Here is a 14,745-nt window from a genome sequence, read left to right as displayed (position 1 = left end):
CAGGCTCTTTTTCCACAGACCAAATCCCAGGCTGACACCTCCTTTATGAGCAGCTGAAAAACACCATTTTCTGGACGAGCTCTGCAAAAACACAGTGACACTTCCAGTGTATGAGCAAGCCCTGCCACCGCTCACCGAGCCACAGCCTTGGAGCTGTCAGAGCCGTGCTGAATGAGAGCAGCGGGGCCAGGAGACTGCTGGCAGCCCTGCTGAAGGGACGTGCTCATTTCACATGCAAATGAGCCAGACAAATTGAGACCAGACCCTCCTTCTCCCCTCTGAGCCACTCGTAAATTACAGAGGCGGAAGGCAGGTGAAGGGTCTTTGAGAGAGGTGAAACTCAGTGGTACAAGGGACAGAGCATCTAATTGGAGACAACAGGAGAAAGCTGAGCACTCACCCAGGGCCCACAGGGAGACACAGCTAACCCTCCCCTTCTGAGATAAGCTCCATCAAGAGAGTTGGATTAATGACTCCTTGAGGCTAATCAGTGGTGCCAGCACCTATAAATGAGGGCTCTTCTCTGCTGTAGCTTCTATCCTTTCTCTCCTTCAGCACCATCAGGAAAATAAATAAATATAACAAGCCTGTAGGTCCCGTCCAAGCTGAACTACCTGAGCCATTACAGCCGAGCAACAAGGTAAGTGCTGCAGGTATAGGCTCAGCTGTGGATTCTGGGCTCCTGCCTCCTCTTCCCTTCTTTTCAAAGAAAATAAAATTGAGTTTTCATCGACTACTGAGAAAATGAGACAACATTATACAGGACACGACCCTCTGCAATCAAATTAGGACATTGCAACACCATAGCCAGCATGGAGCATGTAGCCCTGATAGGGTATAGGATCAAGGAGAATGATTTTATGCAGTAAACATTAAGCACAAAAGGAAAATTAATAATATCAGGACATCCATCATAACTAGAGTAAGAAATAAGTTTGGAGTGGCACAAGAAGAAGCACTCCTGTCTTGGGGCTTCTCTCCCAAGTCTTTCTTGTGTTCCCAGTCAAATTGGCCAGACAGTTCTCAGGGCTGGTCATTAAAGACATGGTAGAAGTTGGGAAATATTTTTGCCACTTACTGCACAACTTCCTCTCACCCCCTTCCCCAGAGCTCTGACAGTTTTCAAGAGAGTAAGGCCACTGTTCACAGAGTTTCCAGCTGTGGCCCAAGAACAACACACCCGAGGGTGCTGATTTCAGGGTGCTCAGATCTGTTTAGATACAGGACCAGGTACAGCAGCAGGGCTGTCCCTCACTGTATCAGGACTGTGGGCTTGTAGATCTGGAGCCTGGGCTCTGTGCAGCCTGGGGGGAGAGTTCTGACACTCTAGGCTGGCCAAAACCCAGTTCAGCCAAACTCCCTTCATGCCTGTTTCACCCATCAGGCAGAGGAGTATGCACCCAGTGTATTCATCCTGCTAGACGTGGGAAGGAGGACACAAACCTTCCTAAACTCCTGATTTACATAGACTTGATTTACAAACCACTGTAGCAGTGGTTTCCCAAGTGCATAATGAGTACATTAACTTCGGCTAAGCCAATTCTCCAGAGATGAAGAGATGGAAAAAATAATCGAAACAAACTGTGATAGAGTTTTTGATTAAGCAGCTGATGATCAATAAAAGTTATCTGCGGGACACAGAGTGTTAATGAGCTACCATTCCTGTATCAAAGAAACACCTGAGCCCACGGTCCCTGCTCTACACAGCCCACAGAGGTCAGCAAGACCTGCTCCTCCCAGACTGACAAGGTGAGAACATGGGTTATGGAGTCCACTGGTCTCACCTGCCCTTATTCCTGTTAAAAGGGTGATGGTGGAACAAAGATGAGAAACAACCTTAAAGCAGGATGTGGCTAGAAAGAGAGAAATGAAAAAGGTTAACAGCCTGACTCAGACTTGAGGTGCTATGTTTTGGGGGGAAAAAAAGAAATTGAAAAGGCATTCATAGCCTTCTCAGACAGTTCCATTTATTTAAAGAGGCCTTGGAGCTCTGCAGCTTTAACACCAACACCTCTACAGCAGGGAGCAAGAAGGACCAGCCAGTGGGGCTACCAGCTCCCTGCCACCAGTGATGCAAGGCACAAAGTGACTCACACCACATCCTGTGATTGCTATCCCCTTATCCTTTCCCCCACAGCAATGTCATTGCGAAAAAGGTGTTCAATCACCATAGTTCGTCATATCTTAAATTCATCCCCAAAGATTCTAAAGCATTAAAGAGTGGACTTTATAGAGAATTTCTCATAATAACGTAGCCACCTGTTTAATAGCACACAGCAGCAAGGCTGCACAAGGGTTTCAGAGAGCAAGTGGAAAGGAGAGCTTCATATTAAAGCTACAGAGAAGAGACAGAGGCTCAGATCAGTAGACACATAAAATATCACTACCTCCGCCTGAATTTAGCTATTTCACTGTAACTAATCATTTTGCTCTTCTAGAAATGTCTGGAGAACTGTTAGTGACCACAGGGAGCTGCTAGGATCTTTGTATTACATTTCCTCCAAAAGTTCCCTCCTCTGACAACCCAGCCCAGCCTGCCTACAAAAGGGATTTGTTTTCCCAAAACCCACTTAGCCTTCCTGTCCTTAGAGGGTCTAGGGAAAGCTGAGAAAAAATCAGCAGACAGGATACTTGTTCTGAAGTGTCCCACAGGGAACAGAGGGGATGAACAGCACATTAGGATTTCTGCCCCAATTTCTCAAATTCTCACGGAACTGGGGTTTGCAATTGCCCTCTGCAGAGCCCGTGTCAAGACAGATCATTAATACTACTCGACACTGAAGATCCCTTGTATTAAAAAAGCACAGCAATTACTTAGTTCAAATCTCTATATTATTCATAAGATTATGTCTATCATGGATCTGGTATTTACACTGCTATGGGAAAATGTAATAAATAAGGCAATAAGCGTTTCCTTCCTCCAGGTCAAGATGAAAGTCTGCATCTTAGAGATCAGTGCTTTCCTTGGGCAGCCAGGCTCATATCCCAGCCTCCCTGCCCAATTCCTGCAGCCAGGGACTAAAGCCAAGTTGGAAAATGACTGCTCTTGCTCTGAGCCCAGCACTCGGGTTCCAGCACACTCCAATGAAGCTGGCCAGGAGGCCATGCCTAGGTGGCATGAGACCTGCAAGGACAGGTCTCTTCAGAAGTAGTCAAGAGAGCAAAGCAGACCATATTAAGATTGTAGCATGGCCCCCATGAATGTGGAAAGGGAGAATTTGATCTAAGCTATCTGGAAAAGAGCAGGAAAAGTTCAGAATTGCCATTTTCTGGGATCATGATACGCAGCTGACAGCTCCAAGGATGTGTTTATCCATCTAAACTCCTGACTCCAAAGACTGTCTGTGAAAGGACTTCAGGTGGAGACTCATAAACATGCAACATGGTCCAGTGGGCTGAACATGGGCCAGGCTGCTAGCTGTCAGCATCCTGGCATGATCTTGAGCAAATCGATGTCTTTCCAGCTGCCTCTCCTCATCCATAAAATGGAGATGAAGATGCTCAACAGCCCCTTGATGGGCTGGAAGGAGAAATGCCTCTTTCCAGGAAGGAGTGGAGATACAACAAGCCAGGTTACTTCTCCTCATTAAGAAGAGAATAAAATCTACCCCATGCCTCAGATACTCAGCTGCCTGCTGTGCTCTCAGTAATGTTCCCCTGACATTTGGGCTCTGCTGGGATCTGGCACAAAAGCAGAACAGTCCCACCCCACCCCATCTCTGGGATTTGCCCAGAATTTATTTTTAACACAGCCTCAGCGTGAACATTTGTGTTGGGATTTGCATGAACTCATGCTGATCCCTGCCTCTGAGCTCGTCTCACCCTGCCTGTGCCAATAGCCAGGACTGTCAAGAGAACAGAAGGCACAATCTCCCCCACTCTCACCAGGGGTCTCACACGAGGCACACCCAAAGCTTCCTAACTCATTCCACATGTAGGAATCTTTGGGCAGCCACCTCAGATGGAGCCATTCCTGCTGTCCAGGGTAACTAACTTGTTCTAGAGCATAAGCCATGTTAAACAGGGCCCTAAGCTAAGCTTAAAATGACCTTTCCAAACCATGCAGCCCCAGCCAAACCCTTTATTTCCCTGGTTCTGGAATGTGAGCAATGGGATAGAGCAGGAGCCATGGCCCATCTGAGAGAAGACTTGGAAGATTGGGCTGTAGCTTTCTGGTATGCCAAGCCTGCAGGTATAGCTTGAAACACAAGGTCCTTGCTCCCTTGTGTTTCCTTGCTTTCCTTGCTCCTCCAAGGACCTGACGGCCACCACCTCCCTTGCTCAATGCTCTTCATCAATTACAGCACAGAGACATAAAATGACTGATACTTTTAATACAAAGAGCCTGTCATTTATTTATTAGCTGGCGACAGGCCCTGCAGTCCTGGATGGATGCATTATAAATCAGCTGCATTTCTAACCATTAAAAATTCATCCAATTCATAATGTAGGATGCCTATAATTTCCTTATTAGTGTTGAGTGGGAAGGATTTTTCTTTCTCCTCCCTTGGCTCTTTGCTTTCCCAAGATCTTGCTCATCTGAGGATTAGCTTGGCTTAATCCTGCAAGAGGGAGGTGGAGGGGTGGGAAGGGCTGGGAGAAGGGAGACAAGGACTAAAGAAATTTTGTTCCAGTGTTTTCTTCTAATTGCAATTTGCCATATATACTTAGGAGACTTAGCTGTCTCCTGTCACACTTATGGGAGCAAGAGAAACTGCTTGTCCTGAATTTAAGAGATGTTTTTATTGTAGGGGGAAAAAATTCCCTTTTATCTTACAAAGGGAAAAAAGGAGTATGGTGGTTGGATAGGGAAGGATGATGTAAAACCTGTTAAAAGTACAAGTAAGATAAGAACAGATGTCCATATATTATAAACCAGTGCATTTAAAATAGATCAAACATATATATCAGATTTATATATAAAAAGAGGTGTGTATAGCAACCTTCAGACTCAGTGCTCTCATTCAGTGAAGAAAAATAGGTTAGTAGGCCTGAAAGAAAGGTGTGATGTATTTACAGGCCCACAGTGGTGACAAAAAACTTTAGGTGCTGCTGCAGCATCAGCAAAGGAACTTGGAATGAGCATCAGAAAAAGCTGATTCTACATGAAACTGTAAATCATCTCTTAATTTGAGTACTGCATCCCATGTTGACCAGGCTTGTCTGCAGACAGCAGGACAGCCTGGTCCTTGGTGTGGTACACACAGAAATGTTCATGCTTTCACTGAGTCTCAGTTTGTTCCCATCTCTTAAAGAGATGCATCCAGAGAGGGGCAGGGAGAGAGGGTTTGAACAGATTCAAGCCAGGCTCAGCACAAGTAACTTGCAGTGTGTTTAGGAATGAGTGTGCAGGAATCTAAAAATGGATTATGCAATAAACCCTGCTTTAATGGGAGACAAGCCCAGGCATTGAGAGCAATCCTCACACGCTGTGACTCCAATGTACTTTTCACCTCGAGATGCTTGCATACAAACCTTACATCAGCTGCAAATGGAAATGGGTTTACTGGGTTCTGCAATGGGTATGTTCACTTCAGCAAATCACATCTGGTTCAACAAGGGCAGTGCTTTACTCTCAGCCATGGTGTAAAACAGCTGCTTCAGCTCAGGGCTTTAGGAGCACATGAGCAGTTTTGCTTCCCTGAGCAGCAGCACCTTCCTTCATCCCACTGACCCACTCCCTCTCTGCACCCACCAACAAGAGCAGGACAGACTGCAGAATGCTGAGGTGGAGTGGAAGTGTCCAGCAATTAAAAATGACAATTTCTACATTTTTTTTTTTTATGTGAAGCAATCGTGCTCTGCTCCATCTGCCCCATGCTGCTGGGAGCCATCTCTGCCCACCCCATCTCCTCAGAGCCAGGATGGGAGACACAAGGATGGGAAACAAAAGCCTCCTTCCACACAATAAACTCTTTAGGCAGAATATTTTTTTACATAGGTCCTACCCCAGGTTTCAGGACCGAATGGGATGTTTTGGGCTGTTTAGCCCAAAAGCACCACTAAGTTTTGGGGCTTTTTAACCTCTACTGATGTGCAGGTTCTCTGCTACATTCTGGGTTATACTTCTTGTCCCACAGGGCAGCACCACTAATAATGTTCCTGCTGTGTGTGTGGTCATGCAAAACCGCTCCAACTCCTAAATAATAACAGTTATTTTTAATTAAGAATCACAATTTAACCAGACAATGATCAAAAAATGAGAGCCTGCAATCTCCAAACCAGAGAGACATCTCCTGTCTGATCACAGTGAGACCCACACACTTCAGAGAGATTTTAAACCTGACAAAGAGCCTGGGGAGACTAAAAAGTCACAGCACAATGTCCTTGCAAACTCTGGGAACTCCTGGTTCCTTCAAGGGTACCCCATGGCCAGGTACCACAGGCACATCCTCTTTACCATAGGAATGCTGAAGTACCCCAGCTGCCAGACGCTTTCCCAAAAGCCACATTATAAGCCACAAAAAACTCATTCAAAAACAAGACATGTTTAAATGAGGGTCAAAAGAAATCAATATCAGCAGTCAGCCCATGCATACATACACATACTAGCTATTTTTACAGTGACCCATAGCAAAATTCACACAATCCACGAGCCATTAGGAGAACACTCTTGACACCAGAGCTGCCCGAGTCTGCAATAGCCTCAGGTGGAGCACTGTGTTGCTACCTCTTGTCTTGCAGGGATGAAACCACACCCCTGAGGAGTGCTGGTTGGTGAACAGACCCCTGCTCTCTCTGGCACAAACACCTCCTTCAGGTTAAAAACACCACAAGTGCAATATGGATAGGGAGAAGCACCAAGACCCAGACACACAGCTGGTAGCAGGGAATGTAAACCTGTTTTTATCCCTATTGTGTCCCACTCCTCTCACCCTGCCACGATGAGTCTGGACTAGTGCCAGACCATGGGTGAGTGGACAGGGCCACTGGGGGTGTGTGTGTGGAGGCCAGGGAATGCTGCAAGAGGAGTGGGAGGGTGTGAGCCCCTGTATGAGATGAGCAGGGGGCTGGATGTAAGGTGGAATGTCGGGGTGTACATACACATCCTCCATGAGATGCTGCATTCTTGGGCACTCTGGTCCAACCCAATTGATGCAGGGATGAGGCTGCCAGGCAAAAATGGCAGCCTGCTGCACTAGAGCCACTCCAAATCCAGTAGGAAAACAGGTCAGGACCTCCTCTCGTCTGGCTTGTTAAGTTCTTGACAGTTCACACATCACAAGCTCCCTTCCTGAAATTTCCCCAGGTGAGACAACCCTATTTCCTGGCCCCACCGATATCAGGATTAAACAGTCCAGTGGGGATGCTTTTAGGCAGAGGAGAAAGCAGAGTTTTGTACGAGAAAACATTTCCCTGTCAACCCCTTGATGTGCATATCCAGCAGTCTCTCCACAGGCCAGTCACCATCAAAAGCCCAAAGCCACGTTGCTCTTGATTTAAGGGTTTCTCTTCCTCATGGATCTTCACCACCAGGAACCAATGTATCATCACTCATCTGTGCTGCCAGTGTCACTTCCCCATGCCAGGGCTGGAGCCTGCTGGTCCCCCTTTGATCCTGGGTGCTGTTACAAATATCTCCAGTAAACACACATTAAAGGAACAGAGAATAGATCTAAAATCCAAACAGCAGCAGGAGGTGACCATCTCATGCTCAAACCAGGTCAGGTGCCCATCCCATCTGGAGCAAGCAGAGCTGCACTGCTGGCTCCAGCAGCTCATCTTGAAGCAGGCAGGCACCAGGCAGAGCCATGCTGCTTTACTTCCTCATGGTACAACCATGCAGACAACATCTCCAGAGCTGGCTGAGGGGTAAGGTAATGGATCTTGCCAGCCTTTCCAAGATATCCTGAAAAAAACTCATTTCTGTAGCAGCATCACAGCAGGAAGGTCTGAAGTGTGAGACTGCAACTCAAAGTGCAGGTGCAATAGGTGGGATGGGCACTCCACTTCTGCAAAAGTAGGTTGGACTTGTGGAAAACGTGGATGTTTCTTCCACTTGCTCTTCCAGGGATAGAAGAAATGATGCAGAGCAGGAAATAGCCCCAGGCAGGAAAACTGAGAGCTCAGAAAGTTGGCTCAAGTCTCACTGTCCATGGTATGTCTCCTGTTGGTCAGATGTTGCAGCCTGGGCAAGGAGACAAAAAGCTGATTCTGGGCACGGGGAAGTTCAGTTCTCCTCTGGTGGGGGACAGAAGCAGTAATTTTGGTTGCTCACACATTTCTTAAGATACCTACAACACCTGCTCCGGGAACAGCCAGCCAAAGCCCACAAGGCTTCTTCAACATCCAAATATTTTGCAGGATGTTCACATCAGCACTTGGAGCTTAAATCAGCTCCCATGAGAGCCAACAGCAAACCAGAAGGGAGGGAAATTTGGAGGCAGGAGATGATTGCAGAGACCCCCAATGCCTTCACCTGTTGGCAGCTGAGCTCTGAGGTCAGGGCTCTTCCACGGTCCCCAGCCACAAGCTCAGGTTTTGCTACGAACAGTGAGGAGACACAGCACAGAGCAGCAAAACACATATAAATGAGTAAACAGCTTCTCACAGACTCTTGTTAAAACCCTAAAAATACTTCACATGAGCTGAGTGAGAAGGACAAGACTGTAAGACCATGAGAGCTCCAGCACAGAAGAGTCTTCACCCACAAGTGCCTGCTTCAGAAGAGTAATGGGAGCTGGATCCTGCTGGAGAAGAGACTGGGGACTTCATTTCAGAGGAGATAAGAGGGAAAAAAATAGTTTGGAGAAACAGCAGAGCTCTGTGTGAGAGACTGAAACCTGTGGAGCCTGGCCCCAGGCTGGGCATGGGGAAGCAGAGTGCTGCTGTCACTTTACCCTGTGCTCCATATTTATATTACATAAAAAGAATATTTGACAAATTATCATATCCCTGGAAAAAAAAAAAAAAAGGAAAAGTTTTTTTCCACTACCAACTGTTTCAGTTTTCTTTTTTAGGCAAAAAAAATTTCAAGCAGTTACGAATTCAGTTTTATGTTGTTGCTGTTTTTGGCAAAAATGGGACCATGAACTGACCAAAAATAGAAATGCTGCATACTTTTTATCTTCCCATGCCCAGGATGAACAAAACACACTAGGCAAACAAAAAAAATTAACAGTTCTAAGGGTAAATATCCTTTTCATTTTAGTTTTTGAGATCTATTGAAAGCAAAGGTAAGAAAATCTATGTTTAAGAAATATGATTTTTGAAATGACCACGATGTTCCTTTTAAGCTGCACTGAAATAAAAGATAAAGACAGGGTACTGAGTGAAAGAGTGCTGATGGCGCTTTTATTGTGTGATTTGCCTTGTTTTTTTTCTGAAGTACTTCTTTTTAGCCGATTACCACGTATTTACAGTTAGTGTAATTATATCTAATTACTTAATTAGCATGAATACGTGTAATTACTAACTTTGAATATGTAATTATGTCAGGGCAGCCTGTAATAAATGAGGTTGAAAAAAACCCTCATTAGGACTCTAGGAAAGGACGGCTGCTCCACCCGTGTGGAGAACGCATCCCAGTCCCCAGACTGCGCCAGTCCTGGAAACACAGCCAGCTCCAGTCCTGGCTGGCAAAAACCTCCCCCAAAACCAAAGAGTTTGCCCCAAAAGTTCAGCTTCACATTACTTGTTGCAACTGAGCATCCACTGCTGGGATGCAGGTGGGGATCTGCCTCCCAGATCAATTTTCTCCATCAGGGTTTGGATTTTTTTTCTCCAATTTGTGTCATTCTCCAGAAGACCTGTTTTGTTAGATGAGAAATACAAGAGAGCTGAACAACTCCAAAATTGTGCTGTGGCATTTGAGTAAAGCTCAAGAGATCAGATCCAAGAACTAATCTGCATCTGATGCATTGTGCTTAGAATTAATTACTATTTAATTATTCTTATTAAAGTAAAATGACCTTCCAAAATGTTTCTTCTGCAACATTACCAATATTTCACCACAGAAATCTCCAGCTACTCATAATTACAAAACTTGAATTTTGGGAAATCAAATCCTGAACTTCAAGAGAGAGAGATAACATAAGAAGCTACTACTACTGCCAGGCCTGCCCAGAAGGACAAACAGCCAAATTCTGGCCACAAATGGGGGTAGTCTGGATCATGTTTTGCATTACCAAAATCTCTGACCATAGGCTGATGTTATGTAGTCCTAAACTCTCATCCTCATCACTTTCTCTTCCCACTGTGCTTGCCAAAAGTCCCATTCTTCTCCTCTGATCTGTTTATTTCCAGATATAGAGGTGCAAAGTCATCACAACCTGTTGCTCTTTGCTGAACAGATATGAACTTGGTTTCCCTTCCATGTGGCACCAGATCAGGAGAAAAAGGCAGTTTTAGCCTATTCTTCTGAAATCCACTTGTGTTGTACTGTCCACATTGCCAAACTCTTTTCTTAACCCTCCAGGTAGGGAGGGTTAAGGACAGCTGAAGCAAGGACAGGATGCAAACCCAGCATGGCCCAGAGTTACAGCACAATGATGGGGGAACATTTCTCACAAATAAATGCTTCAACATGAGAAAACAGGGTGGTGGTGTCTTCCATGGCTCTTTGAGAACCCCTCACCCAGGAAGGGAAAGAGAATTCTGAGTCGAGCTTGTCCCCCCTCTACACAAAGTCAGGCAGTAACAGAAACAGGGCAAGACAACTGCAAAAATCCCAGAAAGCCAGAAGTGAGGGCTGGTTCCTGTGCCCTTCATCCCATCGACACGAGGACAGCACATTCCCAGTGACAAACAGGTCTCTGTCTCCTTGAGGACACATTAAGAAGAAGATCCCATGGGACAGCACAGCACAGAGGGAGCGAGAGACCTCCAGCTCCACAGGCAGGGAGCTGCTCTCCATATTTCAGCTGCAATTCCATTATGCAGAGCTAAGTGGCTGGGAATAAACATCCCTCATCCCTGCGTGATAAGTGATGCTCGCTAGTATGGAGGGTGACAGAAATCTATATCACATCAATGTACTATTAATACTGCATTAAGCACAGAGAGTTTGCTCCCCTCGTTGCAGCACGGCAATGGGTATCGGCATGTCCTCGACCCAGGCAGCATCCAAGAGCATAGGGATGCTTGCAGGGGGAAGGAAGGAGAAAAGCTTCATGTTGGAGAGGGGAAATGCTTGCTGAAGGTGTTGCTCTAGCAACAGCTCAGTGCAAATGAGAAATGCTGGGTGTCATGGAACACCTTGGCTCACAGCTGGGCAGCAGCTCATGGGAGGTGGTGGAGTGGGGAGTTTGCATCTGTACAGGCTCAGCTGGGCACAGAGGCACTCCCCAGCCCAGAGGAGTTCTCTTTAGAAGTGACAACAAAGGGAGAAGTGTTTGTGTCCAAACTCTGCACAGGGGGAGGGAAAAACCCTCCAGCATGACAACCACAGGGAGAGCAGGATCAACAAACATTCTCCAGCACAGGCTTATGTTGAGTAGAGCACATCAGATCAAACAAACCCCTTACAGCAAAAGCTCCCCAAAGCATGGTTAATTTAATAGGTGAATTATGAAACTTTCCAGCCTCAAGCAAAGCCACCAGTGAAGCCAGAAGTTTTGACCAAGCTAAAGCTTGGGGACTAACATACAAAAGAAGCACCAAATTCAACTCCACCTGAGGAGACTGGGTTTTTCCCCATGAATGACAAATAAATCTAAAAAAATGTCGGGTTTTCAACATGCAAGCACCCAGCTATAGTTTGTCTCTTATTATCCCCAAAAGGGAATACCAGTGTTGTGGGGTTTGGTTTCAACCTCACTGCCGTGCAGTCCTGGAGAACCTGGAGCATTCCCTCCCGTGGCATCCTTGACAGAAGTGCCTCCAGATGCCACCCAAGCATCTCTGTGAACCCTTCAGATCCTGCTCAAACAGCCCCATGACGCTCAGGTCAAATCCTGCTGCGAGTGACTTCCCCTGTAACCCACCCAGCTCTGTCAAATCCCACAGGGCAAAGGCTCAGAGCAAAACTGAATTCTTTGAGGTTTAAGCTCTGCTGCTCCACAGCCTCAACAGCACCCACATCTTGCAATGGTCGGCATACAGATTAAAGAGATTTGAGACAGCACAGGAGGGAAAGGAAGAAAAAGTAAAGCGGGGGAGCCCTCCCTCCCAAGCCATCAGAGTTTGTAAATCATTTTGAGATGAGGTGCTATAAGAAATGCAAAATATATAATTAACAGCACAGAAAAACCATGCTACATTCAGCTTCTCCACTCCTGCCTAATCACCGCCCTCCTCCCCTCTCTACAAACAGACCAAATTTAGCACATCAAAATGAAAATCAAAGGGAAAGCCAGGCACGTTCTTTGGGTACATCCCATTGCTCTGGCAAGGGAAGGACGGTGCTAAGGGCTTGGGCACAAGCCAGCAGGACCCACGAGGGTGCACAGTGGGGACTGCCCCAGAGATACCTCTGTGGGAGCAGCAGCTGTAGCTCCCCTTGCCCCAGAGGAGGAATGGAGGCCAGGAGCAGCGTGCTCCTGCTGAACACTCAATGCCACATGGCTTCCTGCAGACTGGAAGATGGGCCTTCTCCCTGCTTGCAGGGGCTGAGTTCTGTCTCCTGCACCTGTGCATCAGCAGCAGCCAAGGGAAGAGCAGAGATGACACCAGCACAGCACTCCCTGCTTCTGGCTGGGCCACAGAGACAGCCCAAGCTGAGGGCTTTTCACCTTTTGTTTTGCAGGACTTTTATTTTTCCAGTTCTACCTGGAAGCAAGACGCACCAAAAGAATGTGCAATAGCAAGAGAGGAATGTTACCCAAACCTCCTGCATTGCTCAGCTTGCACCTCAGAGCTGGTAAGAGGCCTGGGAGAGCTCAGCTACCGCCTGTGAGCCGCATGCTGGGGAAGGCTGCATCCCACCACTCGTGTGGGAAGTGGTGCAGGACTCCCAGAAAAGCATCCTTTTACACAGCACTTTTCTTTTATGCTCAGAATTTAGAAACAGCAAGTGGAGAGGGACACTTGATCACCTCCTGCTAGTCTAATGAGCCCAGTTAATGACCCAAATTTATACAGGAAAGATGCAGAAGCTTTACAGAAGCCCACAAAAACAATACATCCAGCATCTAAAATTCCTGGAGACAAAGATAGCTCCAGGTATCTGCCACACCTATGCCCATGTATCCTGAGCTTCCCCCTGGCCCTTAGGGGAGCCAAAGAGGCAGCCCCATGACTGGGAAACTGCTGGAGGAGGAAGGGGAGGCAGGTGCTTTCCCCAGCCAAGTGGGGGTCACATCCATCCCCACGCTCCCAGGGGGCTCCTGCTCACACCTGGGACCTCATGCTTGGAGCTGATGAGGAAGAGCCCGGCTTGGAATGGCACTTTCAGGCAGGGGAGGGGGGAAGGTGACGGGTGGGTGGCAGAGGGAGGGTGAAGGGAGGGTGAAGGTGAGAGTGGAAAGTCTTTTCTGGAAGCATCTACATGTATGTTGTGATTTCTGAGACCTGAGATTCACTTTGGTTTCTGGACCATACCAAGACCCACTCTCCTCGAAAACCTCCTTCTCTTCTTCCTCATCCTCTTAACCTCTTCCTCCTCGCCCTCCTTCCCCCAGCCCCCCAGCCCATCCCCAGCCCCGTGGGGCAGTGGCCGGCTCGGGCACTCACACGTGTCTGGCTTGTGGCAGTTGTGACCTTGTCGGAAGTACTGGGGGTTCTCGATGACGGGGATGCGGGTCATGCCGATCACCACCGTGTCCGGGCCGGCGTCCAGGGACGAGGGCGTTGTGATGCCGTGGTTGATGTGGTGGAGAGGACTGGCTGAATCCTCCTCTCCGCTGATCACTGCCACGGGACCTGCAAGCATCACACACAGCCGTCAGGGACAGCAGAGAACAGGGAGCAGTGAGGGCTGTTTGTCACATGCCCCTGGTTGCTCATGGCAGCACCACCAGCCCATCCTAGCGATCCTGCCAGTTGTCCCATCCCCAGGCTTAGTTTCTATGGGCAGATCACAGGGTAGGGAAGACATCTCAGGTTTTCTTTCCTGGCTTTGAGGTGCCAGGCTGAAAATCCCAAAGGGTTAAGCATCTACAGGTGACACTGCATCAGAGGTGAGTCATGAAAAGTCCTCTCCTACGGCTGTCATGAGAGAGCAATAGCTGTGGTGCCTGTATACTCTGGCATCACAAGCTTGGCAGAAATCATAACCAGGCTAAGACTGAAGAAGTATTAACCACAAAGAGTTAGTTCACCTCAAATCTATATTTGTGATGTCTGTTGCCCAGTGTGTTGTCCATCTTTTTTGCCCTCCTGCAACTTCACCTGAGCAAAGTCACCGAGCCCTTCAGTCAGACTGATGTCTACAGGAACCCACAATGTACTGGAGCAGATCCTGCTCAGCTCAGGCTCATTCCCACCATCACCACCACAAATGGCAGCATCTTCCCTTTACTCTCTTGACTCCCAAAATTCACAGCACCATCAGACAGGCAAGAAAATGAAGCAAAGTAGTCAGGCATGTAAGATAGGAGCAGTGAAAGGCTTCTATCCCTTATGTTTTATTTTGGTATTATACCCTCTAATACTCATTGCAGCCATTCTTGCTGTGTTGGTGTTGGACAAGGTAGGGATCACAGTGAAATCTTGCATGAGAGCTTTGTAATATTTTAACATGGGAAGAAAACCCACACTCAACAAGTGACACTTCTTTTCTCCTGTCTGTATGCTACCAGGGACTACCAGAAGCTCAAGTAAAAAGGAGCAGAGATGCTGCAGTTAGGCTTTCAACTTATTCAGAGA

At 47.2% G+C, this 14,745-nt stretch overlaps 1 protein-coding gene across 3 annotated transcripts in view; it reads right to left on the bottom strand.

Annotated features, from left to right (window-relative positions):
- The window catches only part of NTRK3 (neurotrophic receptor tyrosine kinase 3), a 201,840-nt gene that overhangs the window by 74,916 nt on the left and 112,179 nt on the right, over positions 1–14,745 (bottom strand). For all 3 annotated transcript variants that reach the window (XM_021530338.3, XM_021530339.3, XM_021530340.3), the window contains exon 12: positions 13,612–13,800. In XM_021530338.3, coding sequence (XP_021386013.1) covers positions 13,612–13,800 — 189 coding nt within the window. The remainder of the gene's footprint in view (positions 1–13,611; positions 13,801–14,745) is intronic.

This window comes from Lonchura striata, chromosome 11 (assembly GCF_046129695.1).
Source record: "Lonchura striata isolate bLonStr1 chromosome 11, bLonStr1.mat, whole genome shotgun sequence".
Classification (NCBI taxonomy): Eukaryota; Metazoa; Chordata; class Aves; order Passeriformes; family Estrildidae; genus Lonchura; species Lonchura striata.
Note: the sequence above shows the minus strand (reverse complement) of the source record. Positions and strands in the feature narration are given on the sequence as shown.